This window comes from Phyllostomus hastatus, unplaced genomic scaffold (genome assembly GCF_019186645.2).
Source record: "Phyllostomus hastatus isolate PE091 unplaced genomic scaffold, TTU_PhHast_1.1 phas_scaffold_385, whole genome shotgun sequence".
Lineage (NCBI taxonomy): Eukaryota > Metazoa > Chordata > Mammalia > Chiroptera > Phyllostomidae > Phyllostomus > Phyllostomus hastatus.
Genome location: NW_025334026.1, coordinates 399,602 through 419,103, shown reverse-complemented (window position 1 = coordinate 419,103; position 19,502 = coordinate 399,602). Strand labels below are relative to the sequence as shown.

The 19,502-nt window shown below is 46.1% G+C and overlaps 1 protein-coding gene across 10 annotated transcripts in view; it reads right to left on the bottom strand.

The window, feature by feature from the left end:
* Positions 1–19,502, bottom strand: part of CLEC16A (C-type lectin domain containing 16A) — a 220,453-nt gene that overhangs the window by 92,053 nt on the left and 108,898 nt on the right. For all 10 annotated transcript variants that reach the window (XM_045819437.1, XM_045819441.1, XM_045819432.1 and 7 more), the window contains one exon: positions 15,287–15,407. In XM_045819437.1, coding sequence (XP_045675393.1) covers positions 15,287–15,407 — 121 coding nt within the window. The remainder of the gene's footprint in view (positions 1–15,286; positions 15,408–19,502) is intronic.

Below are 19,502 nucleotides of genomic sequence, written 5' to 3'. Positions count from 1 at the left end.
TAATTATAGGCAAATGACTTCTAAGGCTCTTGGTCTGCCTGTCTGCTCTGAGGCATTTTTACAACTCTGCCTGAAGCAGAGCAGGCTGTTTTCAGGACGGGTGCTGGCTGAGGACAACCAGAGAGCCAGGCACAGACTGTAGTTTCAGTGCTGCAGAGACCACCAGCTCTGCGGGGGTCCCTCACACCCAGCCCATGTCAATTATAAATAAGGCTAAGCACAGTGGCTGCCTAAGCACATGGGTTGATAAGGCTGGTTCAGGAGGCCCAGCCCCTCACCCAGGCCCTTCTCTACAATAAGATGCCCCCAGGCTTGATAGGTAAAGTGATTTGTCTTCAACTAAGGCAGAGGCATGCCACATGTATGATTAACTTACGTAAGCTCAACTGTGCATATTTAGGAAGGGAGAGGGGAGAGGAAGGTAACAGCTTAAACACTATCAACTGCTCTGGCTGCCACCCCACCAAAGGAGTGAGCCTGAGGGGCAGGTGGAACTCTGTGCCCTCCTGTGGGCCCCTCCTGCCTCTCTCTTGAGCACCCCTCCCAGTGCCCAATGGCCTTCTCCCAGGTAGATACCTGCTCTCATACAAAGCGGCCTCCCCTGTACTGGTGCTCAAGGACAGGTGTATTTCAGCCCTGAAGTGAAGACGAGCTGTGTCAGATGGCTTGAGAGATGTCATTCTCCTATATGTCACCTTTCCAAAGGATTTGTAAGGGTGACAGATGGCACAAGTTTTCCACCTTGGAAGCAGACATCGGAACCTAGAGAGAGATATGACCATCCTATCATGCCAGCAAAGCCAGCTTGCCTGAAAACATCTGGTTAACGAGATGGGCAAGGAGACCTCCAAGAAAAAGTTGGAAGTTATGGAGAGCAGCAAAGCAGAGACTAAGTGTTCAATTCCAGAACATTCCCCATTCTGCCTAACGCAGTGATTCTCAACACTGGTTGCACAATGGTATCCCCTAGAGAACGTTTAAAAATAGAGATGCCAGGGCCCCATCCTTGGAACAAGTGAATCAGAATCTTCTGGAGTGGGGCCTGGGCATGGACAGTTTTCAAGTGATGCTCATGTGATTTTTAAAGCACAACTCGGATTGAAGATCTCTGTTGTCTCCCTCTTCTGACACAGAGAGCCCCAGGCCAGAAACAGCTGGATTGCCAGCCTTCCCACCATCCACCCATTGCCTGGGCCCTGTCTTGTTCTACAGAATTAGGGGCAAGTTAGATGCCCTGAGAGGAGGTCCTCTGATGGGTAGCCAAGGGCAGCATGGCAAACCAATTTTCAGTTCTAGTTTCAGGCAGGTCAAAGTAAAATGACAATTTCAGCTTTTAAATGTCCCAAGATCACTAGTCTGTACATTTCTTAAAAGCTCAGTAGAGCAAACAACATTTGACATTCATTTGAAAAATCAGCCCAGACTGCCTGCTACACCCCACATCATGCTGGTACTGGGAATGACATCCTTGCACAGGAGTCCTGAAGTCTTAAATCAGAACATTCTTTTCACTTAGAGACTCAATGGTCATTCCATGGTATTCCAGGTGCCTGCTATACCTCCACTTTGACCTTCACTAATGATTCTAGGTGGCAACACTAAGCTGAATGAAACATGCCTCCCTCCTAAGACAGAGAGGGAGGAAGATGCTGGTCCCTTACCCCCATTCCTATTTTTCCTAGTGGGGACTAGGGTGGGCTGCTGGTAAGGATTGGCTGAAAGTAGAGTGGGCTTGCTAGGAGGACAGGTACTGGGGAAAGCAACACTGGTATCCTGGGCTGTGGGAAAGGACAGCACAGGTCAGACATCCTATTCCTGTCGTGGACCTTTGGTAAAGGTCATGCTGTCTGTTGCTGCTTCAATCTCCCCAGAGATTTGTTTGGGGTATTCTGTGGTTGATGAGATATCAGGGTCTGAAGCCAATTCTCTCCCTCCTGTGGCCAGAGCAGTTCTGTGTTGTTTCTGGTGACTGGGCTGGGTGATGGAGGTGGGTGGGAAACTGGCGGCTTTGGGGTGAGGAGCCCTGTGTAGGCAGTGCCCCAGACAGCCTTGTTGAGTGGGTTGGAGCGAGGGATGTCTTGAAACTCAGCATTAACCCTCAACCCCATTACCCTCCACGAATTCCTGTTTCCTGTGCAGCTCACTCCCCTCCCCCTGCCAGCCAGATGTGGTGAAAGAGGCTGGCTTTAGTAGCAAGATGGCAGGGGTTGGGGAGCCACTCTGAAGCCAGAATCCAGGTGGGAATCTCCCGTGCTCCTTGTGGCTGGAATAGCATGGAGGGGGTGGTGCTGGGGGAGGCTAACGGGGACACTCATCAAGCAGGCCCTGCAGATCACAGACAGGAGACTTGGAGCTAACTCTGAGATGGGCAACCAGGGTCCCTGGAGGGCTCTGATGGCCAGTTTAAAAGGTTACAACAGGCTGTTGGTGAAGACAGGGCTGTGGAGGAAGCTGGCACCCCAGTCAGAGGGAGGTTTCCAGAGTCAGCACCAGGGTGGAGAAACTGAAGGCAGCGAGCAGGGGCAGATTCTAGCTCTACACAACGCCAGAACTGGCAGCATTTTCATACAGCTTTGTTGTAGCAATGAGAGAAAGATCAAATAGTATATTCTAAGGCTTTCTGGCTTGAGTGACTAGAAAGATAGAACTTCTGTTTATTGGCTGGGGAAGACTATCAAGTTTGAGGTGGTCCTCTGTTGGCCCTTGCTGGCTGGACTCTTTAAAGTCATCCAGGCACTGTGCTCAGCATACCAGGCAGCATCTTTCTCTTCCAATAGTCCCATCAGATACAGACAGAGAGATGTGAGGTGAGGGGGACATGCCAAGGTTACAAAGCCTGACTGCTGGGGTGGGAATACCATCAACCGGAGTCCCGTCTGCTTTCTTGGCCACCCTGAGGTGAAGCTGTATCCAGAATCCAACCACTTCCCACCAGGTCCCCTCCTATGAGAAATCAAAACTGTGGTCCCATTTTCAAATGTGTGGGAAGGACTGGGATTTGGAAAAAAATTTTTAAATTGTAGAGTCCAGCAGAAATGATCACTTTAAAAGACTAAGAAGGAAAAAGCTCAAAACCCAGTGTCTACTACTTAAATGCCTCATTTCCCCAGTGCACAGAATAGAATCTTGAAATTCTGCTTTTAGAGGAAAAAAAATAATGACTTCTGTCTTTTTCAGAAGAACTGTCCTAGGACTGCTTCGGTACATAACTGATAACAGAGGGCGTAGCCATTAGGTGACCTTGTGATTTCAGCAGAACATGTCTCTCTAATGCAGCTCAATTATGATTGTAAGTTTATAAAACAGGGAAAGATTACAGGAATATACATTAAACCACATCAATGAGAGCTACTGAGGAAAAAAATAGGTTCAACAGACAGGTACCAATCAAATAATCAATACACAGGAAACAGCTACATTACCCTGCTTTAAAAGAACCAAATAATGCTGCAATTGGATTTACTTAAAAATTTTCCACTTGAACAAAACTGACAGCTGTATTATAATCACATTTCCAGTCACTTTATAAGATACAAATTTCATTTCTCCATATTTCTACTTCATTTCTGAAAAGGGGCCAGCAACATTATTCATCAAGCACACAGAGAAGGAACCTAATCACAGAGAGGGGGGAGACGTTAATTCCATGTTTTCCATTCCCTTAGAGAATTGGTGGTTTAATTCAAACATGATTTTTTCGGATTAGTCTAGTTCAGAGTCTTAGTTTTCAAGAGAGGCTAGTGGGGCGGGGTGGGGGGCACCGAGAAGCAGCATTTTAGCCCTCAGGTAAAATGATTTGGGACAGCTCAACCATGGAAATGAGACAACCTATATTTTTAGAAAACACAAAGGTGGGTTTGAGAGTATTGATATTATTTCATTGGTGGGAGAAAGTCTGCATTGGTATTTAAATGTATGGGAATGATGAACAAATACCATTTGTTAATGCAAATCTGATTGCCCCAAGTTACTCAACAACATTTAGAATCGTCATTTCTGTGTTAATGAAAGTGCCTTAAGTGTTTATGAATAAAGTGACTGCTAAAGCTTTAATCAGTTCAATTCAACAAGCCCTCTTAGAGTGTCTCTTATGTGCTAGACCCTGTGCCTGGCACTAGGGATAGAAAACAAGTGGTCAGTGCATGTGTGAGGCGTGCTTGGGGAGAGAAGAAGAAGAGGAGGGCTACCTAATTCTGCAGTGAGGGGGCAGGGGGTTGGGAGTGAGGTCTGGGAGGGCAAGCCAGGCAAAGAGAACAAGCTGGGCAAAGGGTCCCAGGTGAGAACCAGCAGGCCGGCTGTGTCCAGGACTGCAGGCAGCACCACAGCCAGGTGGGCTCAGCTACAATAAGATGGAAGATAGGAGCAGAGGCCCAAGGCTAGGTCTGGCAGCTGTGCTGAGCAGCTCTAAAAGTTTACAGCAGGGAAGTGATGGTGGGCTAGCTGTGTCTTTTAGACACGGGCAGCAGGGTGGATGGACCAGTGGGGCAAGGTCATGGGCTGGGATCCCACATGGGAGACAGAGGGCATGGAGAGCCTAGAGTGGGAAGGGGGCAGAGCTGCTGAGGTCAGATGGCTGGTGACTTCCTGGCCGTGGAGTACAGCGGGCTCGGAAATGGTTCCAACATGGCAGGTCAGGTGACAGGCAGGTGGGGATGCCCACTGGGTTGCTCTGCTGCACATCTACATGTGAGGAGACCCAGTGTGGACTGCACCCCTTTTACAGACAAAACTCAGTGGGAAAGTGCAGGCTGAGGAACCACAAAACCACTCTCGCCTGGAGAGGAGACTTCAAATGCCATGTCCACACTTGCCTCTCGGGTTTCACGTTAACAACATTAGTCCACTCCAGCGTCAGCACTACACAAACCACTTCTCTGGGGCTCCAAGCCTGAACACTTGAACTAAATTGCCCCCAAGGAGCCATCTGGGTCTGAATCAAGCCTCCCCTGCAGGTTTCAGTTCTTCTCCAATCAGCTGGCGCCCACTTTCCTAAAAAGTCATCTTTCTAGGAAATTTATCATCTAATTAACAAGCCTGTGTGAACTCCTCCACTTCTGAAGCAACCCATGGACAGAGCAGGAGGCTTGGCTTTGTTAGAACTCCTACAGAGAACCTTCTAATGAGCAAAGAGTTCAAAGCCTGATGTATAGTCCAGATGATGAATGCTGATGATTGTTTTTACAAGGAAAGCTTCTGCATATGGGAGGACACTGCTGAGTATTTTTGATGGATTTTCTCTTTTAATCTACAGAATAGTCCTGAAGCAGAAAAAATCATCCCCACTTTGTAGGTGAGAAAGAAAGGCCCAGAGAAGTTAACTAGTTTGCTCAAGTTCACACAGCTGGGATTCAGACCCAGGATTTTCTGATTCCAGGACCCTGGTTTCTAAACATTACATTCCTCATTAACTAAATGTTGGATTTTCAAAAATGCTGGTTTTCACATGTTGATTTCCCTTTTGCTACTTCCTTTAGCTTTTATTTTGAAAACTTTCAAATTTCCAGAAAAGTTGAAAGAATAGTAAAATAAACACATCCCTTCCCCTAGATTCATCAATTGTTAATATTTAGCTGTATTTTCTTCCTCTCTCACTAGTCACACACTTTCACGTCTTTGTTTTGTGAATCATTTCCAGCTGTAGGCAGCATGACACTTGACCCCTAAATACTTCAGCCTGTACTTCCTAAGAATAATGACATCTCCCATGGAACTACAACATCATTGCCGCACTCAGTAAATTTAATACTGACCTCAATTTTATTACCTCATTACAACTATATGCAACATTTTTCAATTTTACAAAAAAAAATCTTTAAAACCACTCCCCTTCAATCCAAGATCCTATCCAAGTTGACAGTTGTCATGCCTCTTGTCATTTCAATAACCTGGAACAGTACCCCAGCTCTCTCTCCCGTATTTGGTCTTCTATAACATTACATTTATAAAAAGTTCAAGTCAGTTGTTTTCTAAAATGGTCCACACTCTGGATTTGTCTTTCACAGTCTTCAATATTTCTATCCTATTTTCTCATTTTCGCCTGGATGAGGCACATGACAATGACTGGAACATTGCCAAAATAAGGCAACATAGAGCATTTTCCAGAACTGACAGATAGGACCACAAAACTATCATTGGTCTTGCAAGAGAAGCAAATCAATGCGCTCACATTTTCAGGGACTTACAATCAAACCACATAACTTGCTTGGGGAGCTTCATAACACTCTTGCTGGAAATGAACTTCTAGGCAGTCAGATGAATACAGCCAGGGACTTACACTTGGCTTGAAAGCTCTTGCCTGCAAGGGCATTGGGACGAAGCACAAAGAGTGATAGAATTGGAGTAACAGAAAACTACTGCAGGGTTGTTCATGACATTCACATTCATATTCATCAATGAACAAAAGAATAATAAAGAAAAGGGACTTGGTGCAGACTTGGTCCAGAATTCACACATGGATGGAGAACGTGGAGTATGGTTGCCACATGGGGGCTTGTGTGAGCCTAGTAAGTGTCCACAGCTGCACTTGCTCTGCAGAATGAGCAGTTTACAGGTGGTGGGGTGGGGTGAGGTGGGGGGGGGCACAGGCAGAGCAAAGGCCCTGACGTGGGGACACGACTGGTGTGTCTGAAGAACAGCAAGGAAGCAGAGAAAGCCAGGTGGTGCAGATGATGCTCAGCCTCGTAAGTCACCATAAAGGTCTTTGCTTTTAGTCAGAGTGGATTAGAGGCCACTTTAGAGTACAGGAAGGACATGATCTGACATATTTTAAGGGGATAACATTGGACACTGTGTTTCGAATTAACTAAGAGGGACAAGGCAGAAGCAAGTGACTGGCTAAGAGGCTATTCTAACAACCCAGGTAAAAGATGATGGTAGTGCAAACCAGGTGTTCAGAGGTGAGGCTGGAAGGGATGGTCAGAACCTGGATATATGTGGAGAGAAGAGGTGAACAGACACCTGACCAATTGGAACTCCAGTTTGAGAGAAAGAAGGGAGGCAAGTGTAAGCCCAAATGTGCCACCAGGATGGAGCTCTACCAACTGGGAGATGAGAAGGCTGTGGGAGACAGGTGTGTGGGGAAGATCAAGTTCTACTGTGTTCATGGTAACTGTGAGATGCTGAGCGGGCAGCTGGGTCCTCAGGTCTGGGGTTAAGTGGAGGCTCATGGCTGGAGACAGTGAGCTGGTGAGAAGGGTGCATGCCCAGGAAGAGAGGCAGCTGGCTGCTGCCTGTGGGGTTGGAGGCTCCATGAGGACAGACCATCCCATTTTCAAAGTGATAGGTACCTGTGTTTATATAATAAAATATCCTGATTTTAATATGTTAGTAATGAATAACATATTGATCATAATGAATAAATTCTGATCATAAACATTCTATCAGCCTACATCTGTGGGTCTATCTGCCAGGAGTTTGCAACCTCTATACACACCTCATTGTTCTGCCTTACAATAATTCTACAAAGGTGGGCATTGCTGCTCTCATTTTATCAATGAAGAAACTGAGGCTCAGAGAGGCAAATCAATTTGTCCAAGGTAACACAGTGATGAAGCAGAGCTGGGATCCAGATGCCAGATCTGTCCTCTCCTTTCTGTATTTTTCTGGGACCCAGGGTTCCACCATACTCTCAGTCCCTTCTTAAAGAGGCAGGTCCCAGGCCAAGAACAGCCAGAAGTAGAGCAGAGGGAAGGTCCACAGCAGACTGCCTCCTCAAGGGAAGAGCACAAGTAAAATAGTGCATTGTTGTTAACAATTAGCCTCAAAGGCACAATGAGTTGGGTTCCAGGGAATAAGCTAGATCAGCAGTCTGCAACCTTTTTGGCACCAGGGACCAGTTTCATGAAGACAATTGTTCCACGGACAGTGGCGGGGTAGGGGAGGGGAGACAGGCAGCAGGGCTCAGGTAGTAATGCCAGTGAAGTTTGCTTGCTCCCCAATGCTCACCTCCTGTTGTGTGGCCTGGTCCCTAACAGGCCATGGACCAGTACTAATCCTTGGCCCTGGGGTTAGGGACCCCTGAGCTAGCTCAAACAGGATGGGCCTCCTTGCAATAAGGAGTCCCTGCACCCAGGCCATAGAGAAGAACACAGCAGAACTCAGGAGCACTCACTGGGGCTAACCAGGGTGTGTGAGAAACATGTGGGGACCACTTCTGGGAGACTTGTGCCGGACAGGTCTTGCATGCTGGCCTCCCAAAGAACCTCCCTGCTGTAACTATCCCCTCCATAAATCTACTCTTCACAGAGGCCAGAGGGGGCTCTCTGAGGCACAAATCTGGTCACATCACCCAGTAAAAAACTCTTCTCACCATATTTAGGATAAACCCCAAATCTCTCACACACCTACAAGGCCTGCACACTGGGCAATCTCCTCAGTCTTATCTCACCACTGCTTTACTTCTGTCCTGCCCTGCCCTCTGGCCACACTGCTATTTCTCACCTTCCTCAACTCCCCATGGGCCCCAGGACCTTTGTTTCTGCAAAGTCCCTTCCTGTCACCCACATCCACATGCAGCCTTCAGGTGGGTCTCCCTCAGAAGCCTCTCTGACCTCTGGGCAGGTCAAGCCCCTGCTGTTAGCTGCTCCCACAGAACTTAGCACAGTGGCACCTGACTTTGGTCTGTGTGACACTGCAATCAGTGCTCGCCTCTACCACAAGAAACCAAACTAGAAAAGATAGGCACTGGCTCTCACTCTTCTCACTGGTCTGCACTAGAGGTTTTGTAAAGACATCTCAGTAAAGCACAGTATGTGGGCCAACAGTTCCACGGCTGTTTCTTAGATTGTCCCTCATTCTGAAATGATGTCCTTCCTACGTTAACAGTGTCCTTTCTTTTATGAAATGATGGTTTATAAATGCTTTTTTAAAAATATGGCTACTTGGTGACATAAAAAGTTGGCAATCCTGTCCCTAGAGGCTTTATTGAGTTTTATTTTTGCTTGGCATTTCACTGGGCTGTGAAGTCTCAAGGTCTGGGAACCATGAATGATCTATACTACATGGACATTCTCTAGTCGCCAGCCCCTGGCAAATGCACCCAGCCTGGTGAGGAGTCAGGTCTAGAACACAGAGACCTGCTTGTCTGTGGATACCTGTCTGGGGGTTAGGCCTTCCTCACAGACTGCTTGACCTAGGACTCTGACAAGCTGCTGCAAAACCTTTGAGGACCAGTGATTTTGGTTCTAACAGAGCAGAAGTGGCAGTGCAAACAACTGTGGAATGGTTACATGAGACCATTTTAAACACAGTTACATGAGTGGAATATTACACAAGCTACTAAATGCAGTCATTCTGAAACCTATGAGATAGTGTGGAAAATAGCTTCTGAGGTGAACGAGAAATGATGTCCAACCCATACCCTGGACTTCTAGGCCAAGCTGCCTTCCAGCACCTCTCACCTGGCCACCCAACTAACCTTGTCATCTTCCACTTGGAACCACCTCCTGCAGGGCTGGGCCCTGGGTTATGGAATCACCGTTCCTCCCTCCCTTGCTGCTCAGGTTGTTCTCAAGCTCAAAACACACAGTCAGGCTAAATCCACAGCATCCCCACGGTGGGACGGTCACAAAACTCTGCCCCCAGATTGTGTCTCCATTCCCCTTTTCCCATTGTCATCAGCCCATGGGAACCTGCCACAACCTCCCAAATGGCCTCCCTGCGATGGTGCCAGGCACTGTTATAGGCACTTCACATGTATTAACTCATTTACTCCTCCCAACAACTCCCATTTTACAGATGAGGAAACCGAAGCACCAAGAGATTAAGTTACTGGTTGGTTGAAGGTCACACATACTCTGGTAAGCGGCAAGGGGCAAAGCCGAGATTTCACTCCGGCCACAGTCTGGCTCCCAAGGCCAGGCCCATAACCGCTGTGCTCCATGACTTCTCTAGCCCCTTGTCATAGCTCACAGGTCCCTGCTGGGACCATCTGACCTAGCAGTTCTTGTTCTAGAAGTGCACTTTCAGGACAGACGTCCCCGCAGGAACCTTCTGATGGCTTCCCACTACACTGGAATTGAGAAGGTTTCATCTCAGCCCCTCTTCCCACTGCTCCTTACCTGCAGGCCACACCAGCTTCCTTTTGGGTTCTCACAGCCATAGCACACTCTGTTTCATCTTCCAGACTCACCTCTGCCATTCCCTCTAACTGGCAGGCCTCATTTTCGCATTTTCTCAGAATCTTCTGGTCCCTCCTTGCATAGCACCTCTCCAGAGAGGCCTTCCCTAATCAGCCTACAAGGTCTTTCCTCCCAGTTATTCTCTAGCACAGCACCTGTTCATTACCTCCACAGAGTCATCTCAGTGATTGTGCATTTACCTTGTTACCTTCTCCCACCCCCAAACTAGAAGCATCAGAAGAGCAGAGACCAAGTCCGGCTTTAGTTCACTATCACGTCCCAGCTCCCAGCACTGTGCCTGGCATATAGCAGGTATGTGCAAATAAGTAGTTGTGCAAATGGATGGATTTCGCCGAACGGATTTCATAAATGGATTTAAAAAATCATAATACAGGATTCAGTGTGTGCAGCACATGGTACAACTATATCTATGTAAAGATCAAGTGCTTGTGTGGATAAAGCTGGTAAGGAAACCAGAAGACTCCTGAGGACGCCCAGTTGCTGGGTGTCTCCTTAGAGTGTCTAGATAATGGGGGAACTTCCCCCAGCCATGGTTGCCTATGTTATTTGGAAAAAGGCAAGGCTCCTTTCAGAAGGCTCCAATGCCAATCCAGGCAGGAACCTGGCTTCTTCTTGAAGCCTGCTTATCCTCAGAGCACTACCAGAGACTGTTGGTGAGTGGACCAGTTGGTGAATGTGCAGGTGTGCCCTGCCTGGTCAGGGGGTCCAGCTCCCTTCATCTCAGCCCAAGTAGCCAGAACTTTCTTACCACCCTCACCCTGCAACAGGGCCATGCCACAAGTGATATGCAGGTTTAAATATTTCAGAATATGATCCTTAACACATTGTTAAAGCAGAAAAGGCCTACCCCACTGGCACCCACAGTATGAGTTATGTGTTGTTTCTCAGCAGCTACAAAAGGGATGACAGCCAGTTCTAGTTCACTGAGCACCTACTATGTACCAAGCACAGTGCTGTGTACTTCATGTGCATTTTCTCATCTGATCTTCAACAGTCCTTGCAAAGTCTTCTAGAACCATTTTAATGGCAAGGCCAGTAGGGCTCACGAGTATTAAGAACCTGAGCAAGGTCACAAAGCTGATTACTTCCAACTATACCAGAGACTGCAAAATCAAATGCCAATGTGGCCAGGTGGCAGAACACAGGACAACACAGGTCCCATATCTGGGGGCTTCCATCCCTCTTCCTCTGGCTCTACTCAGAGCAGCGGAGGGGTTAGAAAAGCTCACAATTTGCAGTGGTGGCAACCAACTCAATTACATGTATTAGTGAAAGTCCCTATCTGTTTGAAGTATTTATAGGTGCAATAATATGATGGCTTCCATTCACTTTAATACACTGCAAGGGGTGGGCATTGAAAAACAGGAATGGTGGGGCAAGTAAAATGAGACTTAGCAAAACTATGGAAGCAAAAGCTGAAGACTGGTTATATGGAGATTCATGCTGTTCTCTGTAAAAAGTATAGTCTCCTTTACCTAGTCTAGTCTATCTTCCCTTCCTTCCCTGTTTCTTTCCTCCCTTCCTCCCTCCCTTCCTTTCTTCACAGCTGCCAGTCTGTGATTTCTGCCCCTGCTCTTCTCCTCTCTAATGAAAACAAAACAGGCTTTAAGCACAGATTGCTTCCTTCAGGACGTGTGGTAACAGTGGTAGGGGAACTCAAAAGTTAAAGATTTTAGCTGTAGTTATAGCTGATAGGCTTAAGTGATTAATGCCTGGGGAAAGCTATTATTCCAAGAACTGGAATAGTGACTCCAGGAGATCGACAAGCAAGAATTCAACCTCTGAGTTCCAGGGGGTCTGCAAGCAATCCAATGAGATGGTATCTGAGAAAGAATTGCTGATCAGTAAATACTAGAGAAATTGCTGCTAGACTGCAACTCAGTGGATTGACCTTTTTTCCAAACCCCTTACCTACCCTTTTCTTCTCCTTATAAAGAGGTCGGCTTGAGAATGAGATGTTAAGATAGTTTTTGACGGTACCTAACCTACTGTCTTCTCAGGATGCTGGCATTTGAATAAAGCACCCATAAAGATTCAATCCTTATCTCTACTTATTGGTTCTGGTAGTGACAGACAGCATGGATGCCAACTTCTCCAGTTTCAACAGGTTGATGGCATCTTTAATGCTCCTTGTCAGAAGCCACCCCACCACAGCTCACCTGCCATACCTGGCCTAGAGGCCAGCTGCTGGTCAGCAAACACGTGAGATGGCTTCTGAGTACTCTTATGCTGTGGTTTCTTATCAGAGTGTGACAAAGTTTAATAAACACATCCCAAGTCACCTCTTCCTGCTGGGCATAGCTAGATTCCTTTAAGGCTGTTAGACCATATCACCTCAGATAAAAGTTGACTAACCCCAAACATTTCTCCTTGAGTCAGCTTCCTTTTTTCTTCTGTTAGGGAGACAAAACACTAAGCTCATAAGAAGTGTGCCCAGCTTCCAATCATTCAGCAAACACAAATGCCTTCACCTACATTATGATGTTCCCTTCATTTTGTATATACAAAAGGCATTTTGTAAAATGCAAAGCATGCTAATTTTTCCCCAATGGAAGGTAAGGAGCTCCAGCATTTAAAACCAATCACCATGCCCTGGACAGGTGGTTCAGTTTGTTTGGGGTATCGTCTTGTGCACCGAAAGATTGTGGGTTTGATCCTCAGTCAGGGAACATAACTAGTTTGTGGGTTTGATCCACGATTGGGGTGCATATGGAAGGCAACTGATCGATATTTTTCTCTCATATGGTTGTTTCTCTCTCTCTGTCTCTCTCTCTCTCTCTCTTTCTCTCTGCACTCCCTTCCCCTTCTTCTTTCTCTAAAATCAATTTAAAAAAACATATCCGTGGGTATTAAAAAAACAATAATGATAAAAATGTTTAAAAATCACTAAAAGAAAAAAAAAGGTCAATGACACAGGCAGATCTTACTCTAGTCCCATGTACTTGTAAAACCTGTAATTTCTAGCATTTTCTGGATGGCATCCTCTTTAGCAAAGACATAATTTGCAATCAGGCTGGGTAAAGACAGACAGCCATTACTTTCTTAATGGACAACTACCCCAAAAAGCTCAGTTAGGTGATCTCAACTAGCAATCTAATAAATTAAAATTGATAAGTGAAATACTTTTAACCTTTATTTCAGCAGGCCATTCTTGGCCGGGGAAGGAGGAAATGTGAGTTCCCAGCATAAAATTTAATTCCATTTTCAAATAGAATAGACTAGCCTTCTTTAAAGCAAACTGTTTCCCTGTCTCTCCCTGAATCAAATCAGAGAAAGATTTGTTTATAGTTCTCTCTAGCAAACTGATCAATTTAAACCCTTCAAGAACCCATTGTAGCCATTTCTCAAGAGTGAAAGGGCCAAAGGAGATGGGCATAGCGAACAGAGGGGACATAGCTTTTTTATTCTTCCAAGAAAAAGAAGAAAAAAAGAACATAAATAAGAAAAAGGCAGAAAAAGGAGCGAGATGACTAAGTAGACTCATAACACCATTTACTGAGTACCTTCTGTGTGTCAGGCAGTGTGCTCTACTCTTTATATGTATCACCTCATTTAATTAGTGGGTAATACTGACTATAATTTCCTGAGAACAGTTATCTCCAGGCACTATGCTTGGTCAAGTTGTATTTCATATTATATTTCATTCAAGTGTCAAAACTACCCTGAATATAGTAAGGAAGGTCATCCCTATTTCTAGGTGAGAAGACAGACACTGAGAGTTTCAGTCCTTTGCTCATGGGAATACCGAGGAGGGCTTGAAAGCCAACCCTCAGTGTTCTTTCTATATCACAATCTCTGGTCACACAACTGAATTGTTTTGTCAAAACTCATTCAATTGTATACTAAACTTGGTGAACTTTATTGGATGTGAGTTATATTTCATAAAGCTGAAGTATAATTTCTTTGTTGTGTGGTCCTTGCCATACACAACCAAGAGTGGCCATTTGCTGTTCCCACCTGCCCAGCTTCTATATCTTCTTTATGAGTTTCCCTTGAGGGCTCCCTCTTCCTCACTGTCAAGTGATGGGGCTCGAAAGGAACAGGACCCACTTCCAGCTGTGGGCATGGGACCCCAGCCTAGCCAATTAGTGAATCACATTCCTCTGATCACTGACTGGTTCAGGGATGGTCATATGATCCAAGTTGGGCCAATGAGAGCATTTCCCTAGACTTTTGTAACAGGTGAAGAGAAGCTCTGTTTCTGTCAGGGCTGCTTAGTTGGTTCAGCAGATGTTGGAGCTGCTGATGGATACTGTCACTACCTGATGAGAGCCCTCCCGAGGATTAAGCCAGAAGAGAGGAAAGCAGAGCTGAGATGGAGGGTGGTAGCTTCCTGGTGGGAAGATGACTAGGCTTTACACCTGTTGTCTCCTTTAAATATCAGTCTCATGTTGTGGAGGGCAGAGCTGAGGCACTGTATGGTTAAATAAATAGCCCAAAGTTTTAGGCTGAGCACATAGCTATCTGGCCTCCAAAGCTTTCATCTCTACCTAAATGCTGGTGACATTTTTGTAAGCTTTCTTTTCTTTTTTTTTTATTTTTCTTTTTTTAAGCAGCAGAATTGTTGAAATCATACAGAAAACTCTTAATAGATAAAACCAATCAAACTGATGCTGCTATGATTATATGGAGGACAGGGATCCTGGAGCTTGAGAATCCCCAAAGCACGGCACAGATTTTTTAGCAAACCACCTGCACAGTTCCACCTGGTCTTCAGCGAACAGAACCCATAGGCTCAGAATCTAGGTCCCTTTCATTAGAAGTTCCTTTTTTTTTTAAGAGTTCATTTATTTGTTTTTTAGAGAGAGGGGAAGGGAGGGATAAAGAGAGGTAGAGAAACACTGTGGAAGAGATACATCAATTGGTTATCTCTTGCATGCCCCCAACAGGGGACCTGGCCTACAACCCAGGCATGTGCCCTGACTGGGAACTGAACAGGTCACCTTTTGGTACGCAGGCTGGAACTCAATCCACTGAGCCACACCAGCCAGGGCTCATTTGGGAGTTTTATGGAACATACACACTCTGTTAGCTCGAGGTCATGGATTAATCCCAGTACAAAAATGCAGATCATGCACTGACCCTCCCAGTGACATGTGAGTCAGCAAGACAATGTTCCCCTGCCATGTCTCAGTCAGTCAACTCACTGAGATCCAGGACATCATCAGTCTTGATCAGGTCTTCCTCCCTCGTCAGTGGCAACTGGGTCTCGGGTTCCCCTCGCAGTTGTAGTGACAGGGAACGGAGCATGAAGAACACCCGGATGGCCTGAATGAACAGCACAGAGAGCAGAGAAGGTGAGACTGTAGTCATTTTGGTGAGATGTTCCACATGGAGAAATCATGACATTTAATTAAAAACAAACAAAACAAAGCCCGCCTCTCCCCCTCTCTTAGTATCATAGCTTTGACACTTCCAGAGCAAGACAGGAAAAAAAAAACCCATCAAGGGCACAGTCTCTTTTCAGTTACCCACAGGTTCAGGCTTGGACCACTTTACCTCAATCGAACACCTGTCATTTGCCAGGACATTTCCCCTAGTGTCATGTAACCTTGATGACACCACTGCTCAGTAGGCACCCCACTTGGCAGACAAGGCACTGACACCCAAGGAAATGACATGACCTGTCCAGGCACACATCATGGGAGGGCTAGAATCAGGCCTCTTCCTACTAAACCAGCATGGAATTTAGAAATCCGAATCATGAGGGCAAGTGATTCAAGGACCCACCTAATGAAGGTAAGGGTGGGGCAGGGCCAGAAGAGGGGGGATGCTTGTGGAGCTTGGAGCTGGCCAGACCCAATTAAAACCCTGCCCTGCACCTCCCTGGATGAGCCCCTTTACCCCTACGTCCCAGTCCCTTGGCCTTCCACCAGGGGTGCGTCACTGATGGAGCAGCAGACCTGTTGCCTGGCAGGTGTCTGGGGTGTCAGTGCTCTGAGTGCCCTGAGGCCTCTCCAGCCACCTCTCTGGGGGCAGAGGTGGCTACATTGGCACTGGGATTCCTGGCCCATGGAAGAGGTGTCTGGCAGAGCCCAGTGTGGCCATTAGGCATTTCTAGAGAGCAGAAAAGCAGCAGAATCCCAGGCCCTGGAAGCCAGAAAAGTTTGTGCAGAAAGCAGCCTTCACCCTGGGCCAGCTTACCCTGGTGGCATCCTCCCCTTGAGTCCTAGGATGGCGTGACTTGCTCACCAACCAGAGGCCAGGAAGCAGAGGGGCAGCCCCCAGGAGAGGCCTCCTCCAGACCACTGTCCCTGACTTTAGCTGGTGGCCACAGGGAAACAGCTCTGGAGTCAGACATAAACAATCAGTGTTGGACTCCCACACTGTGGGCTCCACCTCACTAGGTAAAGCTTCTGACCTCCAAGAGCATCAATGTCCTCATCTGTGAAACGGGGACGGTAGTCCCTACCTCTCCAGGCTGCTTGGAGGTCCTGAGATATGGCCAAGGGGGCAGGGGAGAGCAGCCAGCACATGTTCTGTAAAGGGGCAGCTATCCTTTACTCTAGTCACTCCAGCTGGGCACGGGGGTGGGAATGGGGACAAACCACTGTCGCCATCAGCAAGCCACACAAAGATGAATTCCAGCCCAGTTTTGTGTCTTCTTGTTTACAGTTCTGAGGGCTACAGGCCTGGCCTATTGAGAGAAGAGGCTGCCCTTTATATGACAAGATACCTCCTGAAACAAGGGCTCCTGGTGACCCAGGCAGCAGAGATGCCTGTCGGCAGGCCTAACCCTAGTCCTTCCTTGGCCCAGAACCAACAGGAGACCTTGGGCGAATTACTTAACCTAATGTAAAATACTAGAAGAACAACCCTACTTCCTGGACCAACTCTGAGGTCATGATTCCCCTGTATCAACCCTAAGTCCTAGAGAAAGATGAGCTTTTATATTATAATGATAATGAGGGTGGAAGTGGTGGTGGCTGATCTGATCTTAGCTTTTTAGAGTACAATCTTCATAAAGGCATCTGCAATGGTCAGAAAAACAGGTATACTTTCATTTTTAAAAAATTAAAACAGCTTTTATTCATTAAGCTCCTATTGTGTGCCAGGCAATGTGGGCACTTTATTGCAATGTAAAGATTTTATGCAGGAAGAAATGGAGCTGAAGAACAAAGAAATCTAAGTTCATGCAGCTGCTGAGTGGCTAGGCTGGAGTTGGAACCCAGGAATGTCTGACGCTTGCGTCACTTGTGTAACCAAGCACACAAGGAAATTCAAGTGCCCACTCCAGTCCAAGTGCAGAAAGCCCAAGATGTGGGTGGGTACCTGAACTATGTGTCAGTTTGAGAAAACAGGGAATCATGACCTGGAGATAAGGAAAAAAAGGGAGGAAAAAGGCCCATCAACAGTCAGGTCCAAGTTGAGTGGATGCTTCATTTCACTGTCAAAAACCCATTCCTCTCAGGGTTCTAAAGGCAGAAATTGAGCATGACCCTAGATGAGGAATGAGGGAAGAGAAATGTGTATAGCGTATAGCCTGTCTATCATTCTGAAAATCAGAAACCTTCCCATATAAAAGGAGTTCAAAATTTGACTCCTACTGCAGACATTTTTGGTAAAACATCTGCTTTTGCTCTTGAAGCAACAAACTGCAAATATTTCCAGAGATACAAAATAATAATAACAATAACAACAATAATAATAAAATACAAAGCAGAATATAAAATAGAAAATAGAACCCCCCAAAATACTCTTTCTGGTTCCCTGCCCCAACTCCTAAGAGAAGGAACAGTGTATGAGAAGCCCATGCCTATGACTGTGAGGAGGGCAGATTCTCACAGGGCCAGATGCTCCACGTGGGTGAAAGCTGAGCTCCCATGGGTGTCTATGGGGTCTGACAAGCACTTTGACCAGTGACAAAACCCCGAGAATCCACAAAAGAAATAAGAAACAAGGATAAGGGCCATCAAATTTATCTCACCACCCCCTAAAACAAAAACCATGCCATCTGCTACCCACAGCCTGCCAGGTATGGGTGGGGGCTATCCTGTGTCATCTCATTCTAGCCTTTTAAGGACCTGCTTGGTTCCCATTTTACAGACAGGAAACTAAAGCCTAGATATGTTAGGCAGTCTGTTCAAGGTGACTCAAATAATAACCAGACTCCAAAGTCCATGTTCTTCCAACCACATGCCTTCATCAGATTTAAGGCTTAGGACCCAGGCTTTTACTGAGTGCCTTTCTTTACTTCACTAAATAAACAGGCAAGTTAAAAAGTATTACTAAAAAGAAATGATTATTCTTTCAGATGCTTCCATAGAATGCCAGGAAGACTGAGTCTGGAGAACAGATTAAATTGGAAAGGGGTGACAGCTGACTAAACTCAAATATAAAGAAGAGGCTTCTCTAGTTTGCTTCAATTCTCATGGAAGCAAACCTGGACAAGGAGAGTCCTGGGAAGGAGTCTGGTTAGTGGGGCAGAAGGAAAGATTCAGAGTCAGACAAACCGCGACTCAACCTGGGGTCAGGTGAGTCACATGAATTCCCTGAGCCCAGGCTCAAGCTTTGGAAACAGGAGTCCACCACCCCCAAGATGAAGGGGCCACTGTGAACATGCAATGACACAGTGCAGGTGACACACGGAGCTCTGGGGGCTGGCTATGGATCAAATGCTCAGTCTGAGACCTCTCCCCTGCTTCCCTTGCTGCATTTGCAAGCCACTGAGTTTAGGCGACAGTCAGTCAGGTTAGCAGCCCACCAAGACCGTGGGCATGGCTGTGAAAGTCAGCCATTCTTAAAAGAGTGCTGAAGCAGTGTTTAACGTGGGCACAGCCCACTGGGAAAGCAATCTGGCAATATGTAGAGAGTCACACACACAAAAATGTTCATACCCTTTGAACCAGAAATTCCACTTCTGGGAACTTATCCTAAAGAAATAAGCCAAAAGAAAGAAAACACTGTGAAGCCGCTCATTACAATTTAGTTGAAAATAATGTAACACTGCAAGCAACCAAAATGTCTCCCAGTAGAAATATGCCTAAATAAATTATGGTAGAAGTCACCAGATACACTTTTATTACCAATAAGAAATTAGACTTATTAAAAATGTATTACCACATGACAAACCTCTTGTTCTACAATGAAAAGGGAAAGAGGTGGAGGATCAAAGCAAGGTCATGGTATGCTCTCCCTGAAACCATGAAATATGTGTTTGCAAAGATAGGGAGGAGACACAAAAGATACCTAAGTGTTGATTGTTTAGGGTGATGAAATTACGGGAAATTCTTTCCCTATTCTTTTGAAACTTTATGAGATAATACTGTATTTTCTTTAATGCAGAATACATATCCAAAGAATAAAGTCAAATATCCTATTTCCTCAAGGTCATTATTGATAAACAAAAATTGTTTGTGCTTT